The sequence below is a fragment of the Vulpes lagopus genome, chromosome 3, assembly GCF_018345385.1.
Source record: "Vulpes lagopus strain Blue_001 chromosome 3, ASM1834538v1, whole genome shotgun sequence".
In the NCBI taxonomy this organism is placed as follows: Eukaryota; Metazoa; Chordata; class Mammalia; order Carnivora; family Canidae; genus Vulpes; species Vulpes lagopus.
The window spans coordinates 35,675,511-35,696,131 of NC_054826.1; the positions used below are offsets into that span (position 1 = coordinate 35,675,511).

The following is a 20,621-nucleotide window of genomic DNA, read 5'->3' on the forward strand; positions in this document are numbered from 1 at the left end:
GACACTTAACCAACTGAGCCACCCAGGTGCCCCTGAAAGACCATTTTTAAAATGATAAATCTTTGTGCAAATATCCATACTCAAAAACACCTTTGAGTGAAAAAATATCCAATATGAAGATGGAAGCAAAACAAGAAAGTCTACATAACCTAAAAGCACATTAAAAAGGAAGAATATAAAATGTCATATGTCCATATGGCAAAGGATCAATTAAACACCTAATTAAGTGAAACAGTGAAATTACCAGTAAATCACTTCTTTTACTTAAACTTTTGTTAATATGTGGATGATTAACATACAACAAGGGAAATGTATGCTTCGTAATGATTTATACCAATTTTAATCAGATGTGATTACCTAAAATATTGTTTGAGCATTTTAGCCCACATAGGAGAGAGTGCCCTCATGAAACAAATTCACATAAGGCTTCTCCTGCTCACGCCATTGGTCTTGGGTCAGAGCAAACAACCTTTCAGAGGAGGGACTGTCTCCACCATGCATTTCCTTACTTGCCAGAGGTAGGACCAGGCTTGGCCAGCTGCTTGATAGATCTTGTTAACCTGAACTTACCTCAGATTTCAGCATAGTGGTTTGAGGGTTGCCATTCGGAGTATAATGGGTTTCTGTGTAGGCTGGAGCAAAAAGGTGCCTGCAAAGAATAAACACAGACATTTGTCTCTTTAGATAATGGCCTCCACCATCCTGGAAACAGAAGCCAGTCATTAAATGATCAAGGAAGAACCACCCAAGCATCTCTGTGCAGAAGAAAATAAGCCACCATAAGGGAACAAAAAAGAAAGGCAGGAGGAAGTTGATTAATTTTGTACTCAGTGGGCTCATCACTTAGTTTGGACACAGCCAGATGAAGTAAACAAAAGTAAAGCAGTGGTCGGAACTTTTTCTGGGTCCTAGGAATATACACATGCAAACACATATTCAAAATTTCCCAGGGTCTATGGACTCTATTTTGTACCTACGTTGGTAATGTTAGCACTGCATCCACCAACTTCCAGTATCAATACGCCAATTTTTCTTTAAGAGAAACCCTCTTTCCTGTTGCATGTTTTGGTGAGATTATTAATCAAGGTGTCCTACCTGGCCCTGCCCAAGGGCAGCCCATGACCCAGGCTAAAGCCAATGGAATGACGTCACAAAAACCAAGCAGATGGGAGCAATTCATCTGTTCCTTTGTTCCAGCTGCATGGATTCCTGGCGCCACCTTTGCCTGCCTTTTCTGAGACCTACTGGTTCAGATTTTCTGAGACCTGGTAGCTCTGTGTGTTACCCTTACAATAAATTCTTCTTTTTTCTTTTCTCTTCTAAAATTGGACATTGATTTCTCTCTTGCCACAGACCCCTTGAGGCTGAGGTTAAGAATCGCTCACCAAAGGCAAGACAGCACCAAACAAGGTTCCTAGAACTTCTCTAAAAGTTAAAAGAAAAAAGAGCCAAGTGGATGTTTCAACTAGCTCAGCCATGTTAAAAGCAAAATGCATCTATAGAGAGTTGAGGTCCAGGGGCAAAAAGAAGAGAAACTGGGCAACTAACAAAAGAATTAAGTAGATCTATATGTACTAACATGGAAAAAAAAAATGTCTAAAAATGGAGTTAGATTTAAAAAAAACTAAATTTCAGGAAAAAATATATTTTAAAAATCCCTTTTAATAAAAACTAGTAACAGTACACACCAGTGTAGGCATTGAAAACAACTAGAGAGGGATCCCTGGGTGGCGCAATGGTTTGGCGCTTGCCTTTGGCCCAGGGCGCGATCCTGGAGACCCGGGATCGAATCCCATGTCGGGCTCCCGGTGCATGGAGCCTGCTTCTCCCTCTGCCTATGTCTCTGCCTCTCTCTCTCTCTCTGTGTGACTATCATAAATAAATAAAAATTAAAATAAAATAAAATATTTTAAAAAAAAGAAAACAACTAGAGAAGCGAGCGTCCACTGTTAATCGTGATTACCTCAGGAGACTGTGGATGTTCACAATATAAGTTGCATACTTCTGAAAATTGGTTGATTTAAAAAAAAATAATTACCGTGTATTTATTTTGAAAACTGAAAACCTAATTTGAAACTGCTTTTAAAAAGAAGAAAATAGAGACTGAGGCCAGCACAGGGGGAGACAAAGGAATCTGCAGAGACCACCCTGGTTTTGGAAGAGGTGATATTTCCCAGCAAGACAGGGTCAACTGAAGAGGGTCTCCAGAGCCACTTCCAGCTGTAAGTTCTGGAACTCCCGACTTTCAGATCCACCCCCCCACTCCCAGAGTGCAGCCAGAAGGTACATGTCATAATAATTGTCTCTTATACTATGTCAAGCTCTTCAATATCCAGGATTGGACAAGAAGAAAAGAAACTCAACAACAACAAAAAAAAAGTAAAAATAAAGCAAAGTACAAAACCCCGTTTGTGTAGAGAAACTCTCACTCACATGGGAATTTTGGGTCCATAGCTCATTTGGCAGGTTCTGTCTCCCAGCCCTATGTCTTTCTCCTTAGCATCTAACAAGCCAAGGATCCAAGAAGGAGTCACCCATTTGTCTGAGGGAGATAAATGGTAAGCCCCCAGAGGACCAAGGCCAAGCGGTTTTGTTCAACAGTATCTACCAGTGCTTAACACTTATTTAATGAAAGAAGGACTTAAGTAGTTTTTGAATATGAGTGAATGAATGAATTGTCCAACACGAGGAGCTTGGAGCATGATCTGGAGTCTAAGAGAATGAAGTTTCAATTCCAGCTCTGACATCTACTGTCTCTATGGCCATGAGTGAGCTGCTTTACCTCTCTGAACTTTTGTTTCTACTTCTGTAAATGTGAGGATGATATGCCTACCTGATAGGGCTATATTAAGAGTATAAGGACAAAGTGCACAAACATAGCTTAACACCAGGCCTGGCACAGAGTGAGCTCATTGTCATTGTTTTCACCAGGGATTATGATGGAAGAATGCAGAAAAACAGTTGGAATCTACCTATTTCCCTCAACTCTCCCCAACCATGAATGCTCCAGCTTATCACTTGACAGAGATGAAAAAGCAATTAGCTGATTCCTGCAGCCCCATTTCCTGGATCTGCTTTCACAGACAGCATTATGGACAACTAGTCATGGGTTCAGAGTTTAATGGTCTATCCCAGTGCCAGTGGGAGATCTGAATTTTCCCACAGGAAATGAGCTCCTGGCAAATACATTCTTAGCCTCTTTTTGAGTCTTAGGGGGTAAAAATCACTCATTCATTGACATTCAGATGCTCCAAGATGCTCCGATATGTTCCAGAGAACACTCCAGATTGAACCTTAGAGGTCTACATCCTTGGCAATCCCTGGCCATGTCTCCAGAAGGATAACCATCTTTCAGTAGTTTCTTATTCAGAGGATCTGACACCATCACCATAGGACTGTCAGAGCCTAGTGTTAAAGGGACTTTAGTAATAATTTAGCCAAACTCATTAGACTGTGGGCTCCCTGAGAGCAAGGGCACAGGTGTTTTGTTCAAGGTTTCTCTCTACCTCCCAGGACCTCCCGGGCAGGCAGTACATGTTTATTCTGTGAATAATTGGATGAATGAATGAATGAATGGATGAATGAATGAATGAACGAAGCTTCTACCTTGTGTAGGAATCTGACAGATGGCCATTCAGTATTGGACATCTCCAGTGACAGGGAGCTTATGAGACCACCCACTCCATTTCAGAAGACATATAGTAGTTAGGGAACGTTCTTACATTGAGTCAAATCTACCTCTCTGTCACTGGCACTCACTGGTCTCATTCTGTCTTCTGAATCAACCTGGAACAATCTGCTTCCTCTTCTAGCTAACTACCATTTCAGGACCAGCAGCATCAGCATCACCTAGGAATTAGTTAAAAATATAGATTTTGGGCCTCATCCCAGATATATTGGGGCAGACAGAAACTCTAGGGTTGAGGCCTGATGGATGGTTACCCATCGTAATTAACTCTCTAAGTGATTTTGATGCAGAAACACTTAGACCACAAGGTCTTAGAATACTTTTAATGTAGACCCACTTCAGAACATCAAAGTGTCCCTAAGCCCCCATCACCTTCCTGCCTCTACCACATCCTGGACCATTCTGTACATGAAAACCCAAAAAGTTCCATCAAAACAGTTCACACATATTTAAGTGTTAAACCATTTAACACACCTATGTACAACACACCTATGAGGAGGTCCCAATCCTTTTCCCACTGTGTAGTTGAGGACACTGGAAACTCAGACATTTGACTTATTCAAGTTCTCCCAGCACAATGTCAGGGCCAGGTTTCAGAACCCCAGCTCTTCCCCCTAACCATACTTTTTAAGCACTTTTCTGCTCTGCTTCTCTTAGAAAGTGGAAGCATCAAAATAAAGCACTTCCAGGAACCAGTAGTCCAAACCACAATTTGATGGTAATGATAGTGGCCTTGAGGACACATGGGATGTCACAAAAATGTCATGAGCTGTTAGATGTGCATATGTGCATATATGTTAGATGTGAAGAGAAAATATGGACAAGCAAGGCACATGGTAGGAGAAAGAGGATAAATCTATATGAACTTCAAAGCTAGTTTTTTGAAACAACAACCCTTTCCCCAAATAGGGTTGCAGATGTTGGCCAGGAAGGTCCTTTTTTTTTTTTTTTAAGAAGCAAAAGGAAGGGTCATGTTTCATCATCACCATTCATGCAATTTTACTGGTAGACAAAAACCACTTTCAAATCCTTCCCACTGCCTAAGCCAGGCCCTTCTATGCCTGTGTGTCCGTGTGGTACCCTGGCAGTGCTCTCCAGACTCAGGGACAAGGCCACAGTGCCACTGAGCAGCCCAGCTTGGCCCACCCATCCCTTCTTTAGCCACATCTTGTTCTCATCTCCTCCCTGACAAGGGGCTGGCTCAGCAGATCAGCAGGAAGCCATCTCTCAGCACTGGAGTGTATTAGGATTTTCAGGAAACAAGTTGTGAGTGATGTGAGTCCAGGAAGAGAGGAAGACTGTCCAAGATTTCCCACCCCACCCCCTCCTTTTTCTGGCTTTGATGGAAAAGCAGTTTCTATGAAATGCTCCCTGGAGCCATACACACACCGCAGGCTCACAAGCCCACAGCAGGCAGAGACAGTATCCCAATGCTAACAGCAGCCAACATGGAAATGCTCACACTGGGCAAAACCCAGGTCGCTCAGACCCCAAAGTGCTCCAGCAAAACCTGCATCTTCTGAATTCCACCTAGGAAAATAAGCTGCCCTCCAAATACTAGTCATAATCTTGCTCTCCAGGGAAAGACAATAGAGTTGCCTGTGACTGCCTGGGCCCTGTGTGTACACGCACCCAGGGCGCCCCAAATGCACACAGCAGTCTGAAACAGCCCTGACCCTTTAGCCTAAGACTTGGTACATTAGAAACCAGAACGATCCTTTCACGGATTATTTACTATCAGACAAATTTCAAACGCCTCTCTAAACTTCAATCTCTAAAACTCCCTCTGGGGAGAGAAGCCAAAGAGCTCAAACAAATCTGCAAAACATCTTCTCTGAGCTCAGCCCTCCTTCCTCTGCTTTAGATAAGCAGCCAAGAGAAGACAAAGTGATAACAATTTCCTAACTACCTTGAAAAACAACCTATGTAGCTATGCTCAGCACAAGTCAACATTACTTAGCTCATCCCACAGTGGCTATTTTTACTAACACAAAGGCTTCCTTCCCCCAAGGCTTGCTCCATCTAGGTCTTTCAAGAGTATCCTGGCACTTAAACACTGGTGATGGCCCCTCTTATTTTCCCTGGGGGATCTTCACCCTGCCCACCCGTGTTGATGATAATGCAAACTCTGTCATTTCTCCCTCATATTCTCACTGCCATCATCACGGAACTTAGACCATTAACTGCAGAACACCCGGAAACGCTGAAAAAGTATAAAATCCCAGGCCCCACCCAGCCCCACTGAGACTTATATTCTCTAGAGAAGGACTGAGAAATCTGTATTTTTAATAGTTTTTCCAGGTGATGCATTTTCAGGCTCTGAGAATTCTCCTACTCCACTGGATCAATGTTAACATCTTAAATTCTTTTTCCCATTTCTAGTCTCCTAATCACCCTCCCAAACCTGAGGATGACATCTGTGCAGCACAGAGGGAAATTCTAGGCTCAGAAAACTTCGGTTTGAGTACCAGCTGCACTACTTTCTAGATGACTGTCCTTTCAAACCCTAGAAACAAGGCCAAAGATTCAATTTTGTACAAGATTACCAAGGAATGGTAGGCTCTGAGAGGGCAGGCTGGGGGTCTTCAGACTCCATTGGGGGGAGGGAGAGATGTAGCTTTGAAAGGTTATAATTAATTAAGGCAGCTCCTGTACATCCCTGTAAAATAAGATGTTAACTTGTAAAACGCTAATGAGGTACAACAGAGATGCAAATGATTTCTACCCAGTAGAGAACATAACTACAAAAGTTACGGTTTCATTTCCCCTAAAATGATCTAACTTCGCAATCTTATCTCAACATTCATTTTTTCACTATTAAAAAAAATTCATGCATACATACACGTTTCCCTTATCCACCTTTAAAACCAGTTCTATCATCTTCCTGGTTCCCCCATAAATGAGATAAACCGAACTTTGACAAGTGCTCACTAGTATTTGCATGAGAACTATTTCTTTTCACTTGAGCCACCTAAATCACCTCCATGTCCTAGACCAAAAATAACAGAGTAATAATTACTATCTCACAGCATCATTGAAAGGATCAAATGAGAAGATAACATTCAAACACAGGACACCTGGGTGGCTCAGTAGTTGAGTGTCTGCCTCTGGCTCAGGGCATGATCCTGGGATCTGGGATCGAGTCCCACATTGGGCTCCTTGCATGGAGCCTGCTTCTTCCTCTGCCTGTGTCTCTGCCTCTCTCTCTGTGTCTCTCATGAATAAATAAAATCTTTTAAAAAAATAACATTCAAACACTAGCTCTGGCATTTCCACTTCTGATGAGCTTAGGCGAGGCAGTTAATCTCTCTGTGCCTGTTTTCTCATCTATAAAATGGAAAGAATTTTGGAAACCACTTCATAGGGTTGCTGTCAAAAGTCTATAGAATTTTGTCAAGTAAAATCAACAATTGTGAAATAACCCTTTGTAAAGCATAAAATATTTGTGTTCTGCAAATCACTGTTATCATTTTCTCCAGAAATAGCTAGGTGCACGTGTGTCAAAATCTTGATAATTGGAAAATCCAGATAATGGGCATCTGAGGGTTCATAATACTAGTCTCTCTCTTTATGGATCTTAATTTTTTTTTTAAGTAGGCTTCACACTTTTTTTTAAGTGGGCTCCCTACTCAGGGCTTATACGGAGAACCCTGAGATGAGGATCTGAGCTGAGATTAAGATCAGATGCTCAACTGACTGAGCCACCCAGGCACCCCTGGGTATTAATATTTTTTAACCAGCTAGAGGACATTATGCCAATCATAAGCTACTTGGCCTCAGTCTCCCTTTCTATCAAATGGAAATAGTTCAGGACAGGCAGACATTGGAAGGGTTACTGAAAAGCAGAGAGTGCTGTTCTAATGTAGTGGCCAAGGTTCACCCATATTTGGGACAAAATAACAAATTCAGTAAGTATTGTTTTGTTTTCTTTTGTTTTCGAAGAAGGAGAAAGTAAAGGAGAGAAGAGACAGCTGTTTCAGAACCAAGATTTCCAAACCAGTGCTCATTCCATCTCTGACTCTGGAGGAATGGAAACAAACCAACATGCCAAAGGCATGGCCCTAAAGCCAAATAAGGGCTGACAAGTCCAGGGGCCCACAGGCAGAGGCATTCCTTTTTGAGGGAACAGAAAGGCCAAGGAAGGCGGAACTTTAAACATCATTCTTAATCTATAGAGTGGGGATCTCCTCCTATCCCAGGACTTTCTTGAATAAGTATCATTCTGGCCAGAGGACCAGCCCCAGAAGTAACACTTTGAAGCAAGATGGCGCCACCCACAATCCTGGCAAAAGGCCAAAGCTACATAACATGTTTTCTTTAACCTTTTATTAAGGAAGTTTCCAAACAATGTATTAAATCAACACTCTTTTCACCAACCGCTTCCCATTACATCTTCTCCCAGTCCACACAAGACCTGGCATCTTTCCGACCAGCTCCTGGTCCTATGTTTTCCTTTTTATATACCAAAGGATGTTTGGATGAACACTGTTTACTCACTTGACCAGCAAGGTCTTTATTTAATCCTCTTCATGCCTCCCTCTTGGCTCACTCCACAAAAATGAGTAACTTTTCTGTGCAAATAGGGCTGATTTCCTGGGATCAGGGAGCTTAATTGTCAGGGACCTGAGGTAAGGAACCTCAAAATGGCTCACCCAAAAGTTTACACATTTGTTGAGCCCATTATGAGTACTTATTGGAACTGGATAAGAACAGTTAAAGGGGGGGAAAAACAGAAGAAGAAAAAGAACAGTTGAAGGAAATGGGGTCCTATCTTCATTTCTTAGAAAACATTTAAAAAAACAGAAACACTGCCTGATAGCAGCCTAACAGCCAGATTTCTTTTTTTAAGACTTTATTTATTTATTCCTGAGAGACACAGAGAGGCAGAGACACAGGCAGAGGGAGAAGGAGGCTCCATCCATGCAGGGAGCCTGATGTGGGACTCCATCCCAGGTCTCCAGGATCACACCCTGGGCTGAAGGCAGTGCTAAACCGCTGAGCCACCTGGCCTGCCCCAAACAGCCAGATTTTGATAAATAACCATTGTGCTTGTTTAACAGATCAATCTCAAGGGAAGGGCCAAAGCAAGAGGCAACAGGCATATTGTAGAGATAGAGTTTGTGAATAAGACAAAGGGGAAATGAAGAAAAGGAACCTCTAAGATCACTGGGCCTTTGAGAATATGCGAGAAAAGAGGGGAATAAGTGAACCATCCTAAGAAAAAAGCAAGCAAACAATAAGCAGGTGGGTGAAGACCACGAACAAACCTGCCCTAAATGTAAGTGCTTGGTCCCTATTAGGTCCTGATTAAATATCCCAGTAACTTTGATAAACCTTGCCCCATGTTTCTCAGCATCCTAGAGCACAAATCACAGCTGTTGCAGTCAAGAGAGTCAGATGTTGGAAAGCCCTCCTAGATCGTGGTGGACAATGATTGTCCCAGCCTCCCGCATCCCTGCCACCTTCTTGACAGAAGAATGCCCCAATTTGCATTTAGACAAGCATTCCCTTCTCACTGCATACTGACTTCAGGCACCTGGAGTTAGTAGTGAGAGGCCAAGACAATCAGATCTTATTTCACCGAATTCCACGGAGGGTGACATCTGATGAAAATGGCTGAAGCAGAGTCACTCTAGTGGTGGCACCTGAAGAGACAAACCTGCCTATAAATTCTTAGATTTGTCCTTTTACAGCCATAGTTCTGAACTGAGCTCAAAAAAATGCAGTTGCTTTTCAACATATTCTATTTGTCCTTTATCGTTTCCATAAAGTTTTCTTGAGGGGTGGGGGGGGATCAGCATATAAAATGCAGAGATGGCTGCAACAAAAGCATCTTTATATGCTGCCCTCTGTGTCCAATATTTCTCCTCAATCCAACTTTTATAGAAGAATTTGAAAAAGAGCAAAAGCAACTTGCCCAACATCACACAGTTATATTTTGCTTCTAAACCCATCAATCTAAATAAGCAAAAGTAAGCTAAATGTCACTGGTAGATAATCCAAGAGTTAGGCCATCCAGATACTCCTAGAAGGCAGAGAGGAAGGATGTTTGTGCAATCTCATCAATAACTGCTTATTAAGCAGCATCATACAGTACAAACTGTGGGGCATATGGCATCAGGAAGTCCTAATTCCTCCTGGCTTGAATTCATCATGTATTTGTTCTGGGTCAGCAGCCAAGCTGCAGTGTCTCTTCCGAGCCTCACACTCTGCATCTGTAAACCCATTGACTCATTCCATGAATATTGATTGAGGCCAGTGTTGTGCCAGGCAATGTGCTAGGATGGTAGGAGATGTGAGTGAAGCAAGCATAGTTTTTCTGCCCTCCACCCAGCATGTGCATCTCCCATCATGAAGATCAGAGGAGGCTGAATCTGACACCCCCAAAGATGCCACTTTAGCATAAGGATTATTTTGCACCAAAGGCAACGGAGAAGCAGATACAAAAAAAAAAAAAAAAAAAAAAAGAAGTGCTCTCTGCCCTCTCCCTATTTGCCTAAAAGTAGGACAAAACTTTCAAAACTTTCAAAATTTTCCCTCCTCTCTACCAGGAAGGACAAAAGTTAATCACCAGATACAACTTCAGACCCTATCGGCCCAGAGAAGGCTCCAGAGGAATCTACACAACTTTTACTGACTAGTCTTTGTCTCCCATTGGTCTCCGATATATTTACCTTCCCACACTTTACCTTCTTTGGAAGCCTGTTTTCCTCTGTCCTGTCATTTCTCTAGAGATTTATTGTTCTTTGGGAAAGATGCTGCATAAGCCCAAAGAGGCCAAGTCACTGTTAAATCAGCCCATCTTCCTTCCTTCCTAGAATTGCTGCAAACCAGTCAGGCAACCAACTTCCAAGTACCCCTAACAAGCTGCCTCCACAGCTACGGAGAAAGGGTGCTTGCGCATCAGTGTTTATGTGTGTGTGCACCCACATGTGCGTGAGAGTGTGTGTGTGTTGGGGACAGAGAGGAAGAGTGAAGTAGAGAATAGGAACTAAGGGTCCTTACTCAACATTACTGATCTGCTTTCCCCAGCTGTATTCTCACCACCACATAACTGAAAGGCTAGTTTAATCTTTGCTCTCTTCCCCAAGCCTCAAATTTAGCAGCAAGAAGAGATAAAGCACTTCTAGGATACAAGAAGCCTGATATCTTTTCCAACACTTATATCACCTCTTTCCCTAGTGTTCCAGTCTCCTTCCAGAGGAATCCCTTTCCATGACTTGTCTTTCCTTTCAGGGGAGGAGGGGCGCTTGGAAAAAGAAACCATGCCTGATATAATGCAGTCATTATAGCCTCTTGTCCCATCTGGACCTCTCCCCAGGGAGACTGATGCAAGAGGAGAAAATGTGGAGTCTGTCAGTTTTCCGCAAATCTGTAACCTCTGGGGAGAAAGCAGGAAAGGGGGCAGTGGGGTACATGGGAGCTATGGAAGGGACTGGGAAAGAGCCATAAGTACAGAAGTCATAAAGACCCCATTTCTCCTTAAACTGGCTGCAGAAAGCCTGGCCCAGCTCCACCCACTCAATGATATCATTGTTTTCAACAAAAGCTGGTTTGAGAACCTCCAGAGAGGCCCCCAGTGAGGGCTCACCAGTTCCTGGGAGATTAAGTCCTTAGAATTGCAGATAAGGAGAGAAAACTATGTAAAAGCCCAAATTACAGAGATAAGCAGGGTAAGGACAGACTTTGCTTCCGCCTGGCCTTTTAGGGCCAAGGAAAGAGAGTAGGACACTACTTTATACATAGATTTTGTCTGTGGATCCCTACCATGATCCTGCAAAGTTGATGACTGGGGATTATTATCTTCATCTAATGAGAAAACTAAAGATCTGAAAAGAGAAGTGGCTTGTCTGAGGTCCCACCCCAAGCTAAGGGCAAGCCCAGGGACTGGCAGCCCTGACCCACTCACTACCTACTCACACAGAAAACTCAGACTGGCCCTTGCGTCCACCCCTTCCCTCAGCCCATGGTCAACCCATCTCCTAGTCTCCGTGATTCCATCCTGTAAACATCTCTGCAATGCGTCTATCGCCTCTCCATATCTGCTACCTCCTCTCTAAATTCGACCACCATCATTTCTCACTCAGATTATAATAAAACTTTTGAATGGGTCTTAGAACTGCATTAGTCTTGCCTCTTCCAATCCACCCTACACTTCAGTTGAAGTAGTCCTTCTCAAATGCATTTTGGATGCTATTACCACCTGACTTTCAAAATATTCTTCATCAGCTCCCTGTTGCCCTCAAGATAAACAGCCAATCTCTTTAAGGAGCCTTTGAGGCCCTTCAAGGATTCACCCTTGTCTACTTGGCCAACCCCTTTCTTTGTCATTTCTTTCTGCCCTCTTCACTCTCTGCTCTAACCACAAAGAACTCCCTTTCATCTCCACATGTTCCTCTTGCGGTTGGGCCTTTGTTTCTTCCTTGTGCAGCTGGAATATGCCGACTCTATCACCCCCCTCCCCCTACCACCAGACTTCTTCCTTACTTCACTTCCTCTTAGAAGCCTTCCCTTATCCCTAACCCAAGGTAGGTTCCCCTTCCCCAGGCCACATAGCGCTCTCTACTTCCTCCATGATAGCCCTACATTGTTCCCTAGTAGTTTAATTCTCCGACTCTTCCACTAAGCTATGAGCCCCTTAATGGCACAGACTGTGTTTTGCTTGCCACTGCTCTCCTGGGAACACCCATGACTTAGCCCAACACCCACCACATGGTTGGCACTCATAATATTTGTTGAATGAAGGAAGAGGAGGAACGAAAGACAAGAAGCTAAGAGTTCACAAGGAGTGGTCCAGAGCTCAAGCCCAGTACAACAGAGACTCTCAACAGAAAAGCCAATGATTCAGGTCACCTGGTTGGCTCAGCTGGTAAAGCATGCAACTCTTGATCTCAGGGTCATGAATTGAAGTCTATGTTGGCATGGAGCCCACTTAAGAAAAAAAGAAAAAGCCAAGGATTCTGACCCAATGTCTGCCCTCAGCTTAGTTTGAGCAAGACCTACAACTTGCCCCATTGTGCCCAAAGGCCTATTTATTTAGTATTCAAGGTGTCAGCTAAAGGTCTGTGTATACCACTAAGTTCTACACAGAGAAAGAGGAAGCTCATTTTCTTAAAATCAAAATATTTCCTGGGTGAAACATAAATGCAGGTGGGTTTTTTTTTTTGTTGTTGTTGTTGTTGTTTTTTAATGCAGTTTCATTCTCAGGATAGAACCAGTCCAGAGGCTCTAGTATTGACCTCCTCCTCTCTTAGATTTTTCTTGGGATAATCATGCTCCATTGCCTAAGCACAAAGGTTGAGGAGTAGAAACATCCTCCAACCTCTAGAGAGTCTAGAGGAAGGGCCTAGACACATCCTGGAAGCTAGGGAGAAAACAGAAGTCTTGAAGGTAGGATTTCCACACATCTCCCAAGTCTAAAAATATATCCATCCATCCATCCATCTGCAGCCCACCCGCCACGCCCCACTTCTCAGGAGGCTTCCCCCCCTACCCCCCACCCCTAAATTGTGAAGAAGCTGCTTTTGCCTTATGCTCAGCCTCTTGCAGTCCATGGCTCCATCCACTAGGTATCCTCTATCTACTGGACTCAGCCCGAATTTCCTTCAATGGGGAGGTAGGAGGAAAGAGCTTCTTCTCATTTGATGTGTAAAAAAAATACAGTCTAGCTCTAGAGTGTACCTCAAGTATCTTTCCTAGAAGTACCCCACCTACCTCCTTGATCATATGGTTTTACCTGAGGGGAGAGAGCCCAACTCAAAGTCAAAAATAAGAAACTAAAAAATTGAGCTTAAGGCACTGAAATCTTGGGTAACAAGATGTGGAAGGAAAATAAGCCCCTTCCCTATTCCCTACATAACACCCTGCTGAATTAAAATGATTTGGCTAGTTGGAATACTGAATTCCTAAGAGATTATTAGCAGTACAGCTTTGGTTCCTCTTGATCCAGACCAAATATTTACATATTAATTTCTCAGTTTGCATTCCTTTCTCATTCTTCCACTCACCTCTCCTCCCTCCCTCATCCAAAGCCTCCCCTCTTTTGGATGAACCTAGAAGGTAAAATGCTAAGTGAAATAAGTCAAACACAGAAAGACAGATTCCTTGTGACTTCACTTATATGTCGAATCTAAAAATGAAAACAAATGAAAAATGGAAACAAATTGTTGGTTATTGGAGGAGGGGAAGCTTGGAATAGGTGAAGGAGATTAAGAGGTATAAACTTCCAATTATAAAATAAATAAGTCATGGGGATGTCATGCACAACATAGGGAATATAGTCAACAATATTGTAATAGCATGGGGATCATTTTGTAATGTATAAAAATATCAAATCATGTACCCTTGAAACTAATAGGATATTGTATGGCAATTATACTTCAATAAGAAAGACAAAAAAAAATAATAACCTCCCCTCTTTGCTTCTGTAAGACAGAGTTCCAAGTAACTGTCCTTAGGGAAGCTTTCTCTACCTCCCCAGTCAGAAAGTCTCTATTTGCACCTGCCTTCTCAGCACCTTACTTTCAACTCTATTATTACATTTGTAATCTGCCTTGAACTATGCTGCTTTATGTTTTCTCTCTCAGAGACAGCAGACTGCCAGAGGGCAAGGATGGTGTGTTTGCATCTACTCCCTACCACACATAGTTTAAGATTTTACAAACGCGTGCTCAATCAACATTTGCTGAAATCAACCTTGTGGAATGGAGACAAGTTAGCTCTAGTTTAGAAGGCAGGAGATCCATCAACTGATGAATGAAGAAACAAAATGTGGTATATCCCTACAACGTAACGATAATATAACAATAAGGAAAGAAGTACTAATCCCTGCTATTCAATATGGATACAACTCACAAACATTAAGCTAAATGAAGAAGACACACACCCACACAAACAAATGTTGTATAATCTCTTTTATATGAAATATCTAAAATAGGCAAATCTGTAGAAACAGAAGTAGATTAGTGGTTGCTTATTGCCGATGGGGGTGTGGGAGAATGAGGTGTGCCTACTCACATTAGTTTGCTAGGCCTGCATTCACAAAGTATCACAAACTGAATAGTTTAAAAAACAGATTTGTTATCTCACAGTTCTAGAGGCTAGAAGTTTAAGATCAAGGGGTTGGCTGAGCCATGCTTCCTCTGAAAATACCAGGGAAGGATCTGCTCCAGGCCTCTCTTCCAGCTTCTGGTATTCCTTGGCTTTTGGCAGCATGATCTAATCTTCACACAATGTTCTCACTATGTGCATGTCTGTGGCCAAATTTCCCCTTTTTATAAGAACACCAGTCATGTTGGATTAGGGGCCCACCTTAATCCAGTATGATCTCATCTTAACTGATTAAATTCACAATGATTCTATTTTCAGATAAGGTCATTCTGAGATCCTGGGGGTTAGAACTTCACATATGAATTTGGAGGACACATTCAATCCATAAAACTGCTAATGGTTTCTTTTTTGGAGTGATGAAATATTCAAAAACTAGAACATGTGGGGTTACACAACTCTATAAAACATTCAATTGAATATTTTAAGTGGATAAACTTTATGGTATATGAGTTATAGATCAATAAAGCTGTTTTTAAAAATGGCAGGAAAGTTGGGCTTCAAGAGTGTGTATCCAAGCTCAAAAATCAACCCATCAGGACACCTGGGTGGCTTACCAGTTGAGCATCTGCCTTTGGCTCAGGGCGTGATCCCGGGATGGGGATCGAGTCCCACATCAGGCTCCCTGCGAGGACTGCCTGTGTCTCTGTCTTTCTCTCTGTGTCTCTCATGAATAAATAAATAAAATCTTTTTTAAAAATATCAACCCATCAGTGTGTGAAAACAAGTTCGCTCCACAAAGGCTTGAGGATGTAACTTAGAAAAAAGCCAAAGGCAAAGCACCTTTATCCGTGTGTTCCACATGAAGTACCCTGATGCAGTGATTGAAACCTAGAAGGTGATCCTCTAGAAGTACCTTCCAAAGAATATGAGTGTTCACTTCAACACTGTTAAAAATGAGAAGAAGAAGAAGAAGAAGAAGAAGAAGAAGAAGAAGAAGAAGAGGAGGAGGAGGAGGAGGAGGAGGAGGAGGAGGAGGAGGAGGAGGAGGAGGAGGAGGAAAAGAAATACCTTGAATGTCCATCAATATGGAGTAATTACATTAATCATGGCATCTTTATTATTACTGAATCTGGATGATGGGTATATAGGGATTCATTATTTTATTCTACCTCTGCATGCATTTGATAATTTTTCATTATAGGAAATTTTCCAAGTTAATTACAGCATGCACATAAAATGTAATATCATACAGCCATTAAAAATTGTCACATAAAAAAAATCACCTGATCAATTTACATGGAAATGTGTCTATCATATGCTCTCACATTCTGCTGTATGACTGTAAAATGGTACAGCCCTTGGGGGCAGAAGCTGTGGAGTAAGAGGTACAGCTGATAAAAACTGAAACCGTTTTAAACATATATGCTAAGTGACCTTGCAACTTTATCTGTAAGTATCAAGCCCACAGAAATGCTTGCAAATGTTCTTAAAGATAATGTGTCAGCTGATTACTGCAGCAGGATTTGTAATAGCAAGAAACTGGAAACTTAATTCTCCACTAATAGGGAAATTACTAAATTTTGATCCATCCATTTAGTGGAATCCTATGTGACCATTAAAAAGAATGAGACAGACCCATAAATATGCTAACGTGGAAAGATATTGAAGATAAATAATAAAAAAGCAAATTACAGAGTAGCATATAAAGTATAATCTCGTTTACTATGAAACTCTTATACTTGTGTAATTTTTTCTAGAATCTTATTAACAAATTTTTCAAACACTCCAAACATTTCTCATGTAAAATTTTGAAAACAATGTGATGCTTGTCCATGCTATATCTCCACGTGAAAAAACATGCATAAAACTGAGGATATAGTATAACCCCATTTGAGTAAGTTTACATGGAAATTTACAGAGTTAAAAAAAACCCAAACCTATATAAAATAGTAGGTTCAGGGTAAATGCTCACACACTGGATGCCGGCTATCATTATCTTAAGGTAAACAACCTGATGGTGAAGGGATCCTCAAGTTCAAGAATCAACCCCTGACTTCCTCCAAGTGCGCTGCTTCCCTTTGCTCTGACAAGGGTCCGTCTAAGGCCAACTGACAGCTTCCTCCCATTCATTTTACCCCGTGCTCCTGCTGAAGGGCCGCCAGGAGAAATAAGCTTGAGACAAAAGAAAACCGTGGACATCCTTCCTGGCTACATACGCAGCCCTGGCTGTGGATCCCTGGAAGGAGATAGAGCCGGAATCCTGACCTCCTTATCGGACAGTTCAGGGCCTTGCCAAGGGAGCGGCCCGGCACAGAAAAGAGGTACAGTCTGGCTGGCTGGAGAACCCTGCAAAGCTGTATTTGGGAGATACAGTGAGGTCAAACGTGCCATGGCTGGAGAGTAGGAGTGAATTTCCTCTCAGTGGCAATGGGTTTTAAGATCAACCCTTCCAAATTACATTTGGAAACCAACACAGGGGAATTCCCTCTTACTTCATTCTTAACTGTTTTTCCGATCCTGCAAAACACAAATAATAGTGACTATTTATTGCACTTTGTGGTGCACCAGGCACAGTGTACGTTCTTTAGGAGCATTACGTTATCGAGTTCACACAACACCCAGCAGGGTGGCCACTATTATTAGCCCTATCAAGTGTATGAGGAAGCAGATTCACAAAGGTGAAGAAACTTGCCAAAGGTTACATCCCCAGTGGGTGCGAGGAGCCAGATTCTGAATCCAGATCCACCTGGATGACACTACTACTGTAAACTGAAATCCAGATCCTAATCAGGTCCTAGGAGAGTTAGAAGGAAAGGAAAGAGGGAGGGTAGACTGGGGATAATGCTAGTTCTAACAAAGACAGAGTATACTGAGCAAGGAAAAGGCATCTGAGAAGCCACATACAGAACCTGGGTTTTGGAGTCAAACAGATCTAGCTCCACATCCTGGCTCTTCTCTTCCCACCCAGAGGCCCTTGAGCAACTCACATTGCTCACGGTCCATGTCTGCTGAATAAGGCCAATACAGGTACCTCCACCTCAGAGTTGTGAGGATTCACTTAGATGAACCACCTAGAGACCTCAGAACAGTGTCTGCTCTGTAGGCATCTTCTACATGGTAATAGCTATAATTAACATGATTGTTGATATCATTATTAATATCTGACCATCATTCCTCAGAACAATGTCATCTGAAGGCAGACTGAGCACCAGAGAACATGACCAGAACTTAGGAAACCCTGATAAGGGGATCCCTGGGTGGCACAGCGGTTTAGCGCCTGCCTTTGGCAGAGGGCATGATCCTGGAGTCCCGGGATCGAGTCCCACATCAGGCTCCCTGCATGGAGCCTGCTTCTCCCTCTGCCTGTGTTCTCTGCCTCTCTCTCTCTCTCTCATGAATAAATAAATAAAATCTTAAAAAAAAAAAAAAAAGAAAGAAAAGGAAACCCTGATAAGCAACAACCACACACTGTTTCTCACTATGTTTTTCTCTTGTTACTTCATGCTTAAAGACAGTCACAGGGGTCACATGCAATGCTATGGATTACCAAGACCCTTCAGAAAACATTTGTTCTTGATTTTGCATTAATAAAAGTTAGTGTGTATTGAAATCTATTGTTATATGCTGGGCATTGTACTGAGCACCTCCTAATACATTACCACAAAACCTCAGAGCCCTCTGTTTTTGTTCCCTGTGATTGCTATTTATTACCATAAACCTATGGCTTTAAACAACAGGAAATTAGTCTCTCTCGGTTCTGGAGGCCAGAAGAATGACAATTTTACTAAGCCAAAATCAAGGTGTTAGCAGGACTGCACTCCTGCTGAGAGATGCCATTCCTTGCCTCCCGCTCCCAACAGCTGCCTGCATTCCATGGCTTGTGGTCACATCACTCCGGTCTCTGCCTCCATGGTCATACTGCCTTCTCCTGTCTATGATCAAGTCACACTGCCTCCCTTTTAACATATATTTGTGATTTAACTGAGGAACCACCTAGATAACTCAGGATAATCTTCCCTCCTCAAGATCCTTAACTTAATCATACTTACAAAACTCTTCTTTTGCCATATAAGGTAGCATATTCCCATGTCTCAGTTTTCAACCCAGCCCACCCTGCAATGAAGGTATTACTATTTATTTTCTATGCATGTGGAGAATATAGTAAGAAACAGATCTGAGTTTGACTCCTGGCTCTGTCCGACATTGGGTTAATTACTTAAACTCCTTACACTTGAGTTTCCTCATTTACAAAATGTGAATAACGGTAATACCTCCTTCCAAGGGTTGCCATGAGGATTACATAAAACAGTATGCAAAGTGCCTCTGCATAGTAACTGGCTCTCAGTACATGCTCACTAAGGAACAAGTGTTATTATGAATACAGATGGAAGAAATATTCAGAAGGCCAGTGACTTCCCAAAGGCCACCTAACCAGGAAGTGTCAGTGCCTGGAACTGAGGCTCTGGCACCAAAGCCTGAGCCTGTTCTACTCTATGGATAATGGTGCTTCGAGTTTATGTGCTCACGGCCTTCAAAATCAACACATCTAGGTTATTTCAATTTCAGACACTCCCTGATACTCTCTTCTGTCCACTGTATAGGTGCATCCCTTCAGATCAGCACTCTTAATTACTGAAACTCAACTTATGCAAGGGCTCCTATGATAGAAATATCACATCTCCAGTGATTTAGAAATAATAAAGACCCTACTTATGCAAGAATTTGGCTTGCAAAAAGATCACATCAGATTGGCTGGCAGTCCATTTGGTCTGCAACTCCAGGGTTTCTGGACAACGTGGAAACAGTAGATGAAATCAATCTCGGTCTACAAGGCTACATTGGAAACTACATCTCAGACAGGACCATGAGGTGTCTCTGGGGCAAGGTGTCTAGCACAGTGCTTGGAATTTGTAACCGCTTATGCATTTGCTGCCTCAGAGTCAACATGGCAGGGTTAATTCAGTTCCTGATGCTTGAGAAAGTCTTTGAAGAAAATTTCGGACACCCACAGGTGGCTCTCATCAAATTCTGGTGTCCCCACCCATCCACTCAACCATTTCCTCGGCACCGGCTCCTTGGGTTATACTATCTCTGCTGCAGGGAATGGGGAGCCCAGCTGCGTGCCGAGTTTGGAAAAACATTTTGAATACTTTAGGTCTGCCAAATACTTGGTTAAAGAATGATATCCTCTAATTTCTTAAGCCATGTGTATTTTAAGTGAAATGTAACCCATATGTCTGTTGACTCATTTAAATGCAACTCAGTGAAGCATGGTTTACCAAGAGCATTGGGATAGCATCTAAGCCTTTCTTAAGCCTCTCTTTGATCCAGGAAATTGAATTTTGCTAACAACAAATGAAGCTCCTGACAAGAGAGGGTCAAACAGAGCTGTCCTTATCCTAGATAAGATGTAAAGTCTACTCCCAACTCAAGAGGAAGCTGGGAAGGTGGAGGTGGCAGAGAGCGCCATGGCTTGGGTGTATTCAGGATTATGCTCTGGATCAGCTACATATTTCTACCAGGCTTCCTGGGAAAGTGCAGCACTAGGAGGTGGTAACTAACCCAGCCTGTCTCTTGCTAGAAAAAAACTCCTTTCCTGCCTGCTAATTCTCTCCTTCTCCAGTCCTCCAGTACTATACAATTCAAAGAGTTGAGGGAAAAAGGAGAAAATTAGGGCACTAGATCACTCCATTAGCATTGAATGACTGTTGATTTTCCAGGTTGTCGCCTGATTTCCAGGACAACAAGAGCAGTCTCCTTCTCAGGGACCTCTCTGAAGGACTAATAAGAAATTAGAGAGGAGGAGAGATTAACGTCAAAAGTAATGGTGGTCACGACAATCACTGAGCCTCTAAAGGACCAAACTCTGTTGTCTATGAGTCCT

General features: G+C 42.5%; 1 protein-coding gene across 1 annotated transcript in view; it reads right to left on the bottom strand.

Moving 5' to 3' along the window:
* Positions 1-20,621, bottom strand: part of ADAM19 (ADAM metallopeptidase domain 19) — an 83,761-nt gene that overhangs the window by 50,658 nt on the left and 12,482 nt on the right. Inside the window, exon 4 of the mRNA XM_041749179.1 lies at positions 571-649. Within this exon, the coding sequence (XP_041605113.1) occupies positions 571-649 (79 nt within the window). The remainder of the gene's footprint in view (positions 1-570; positions 650-20,621) is intronic.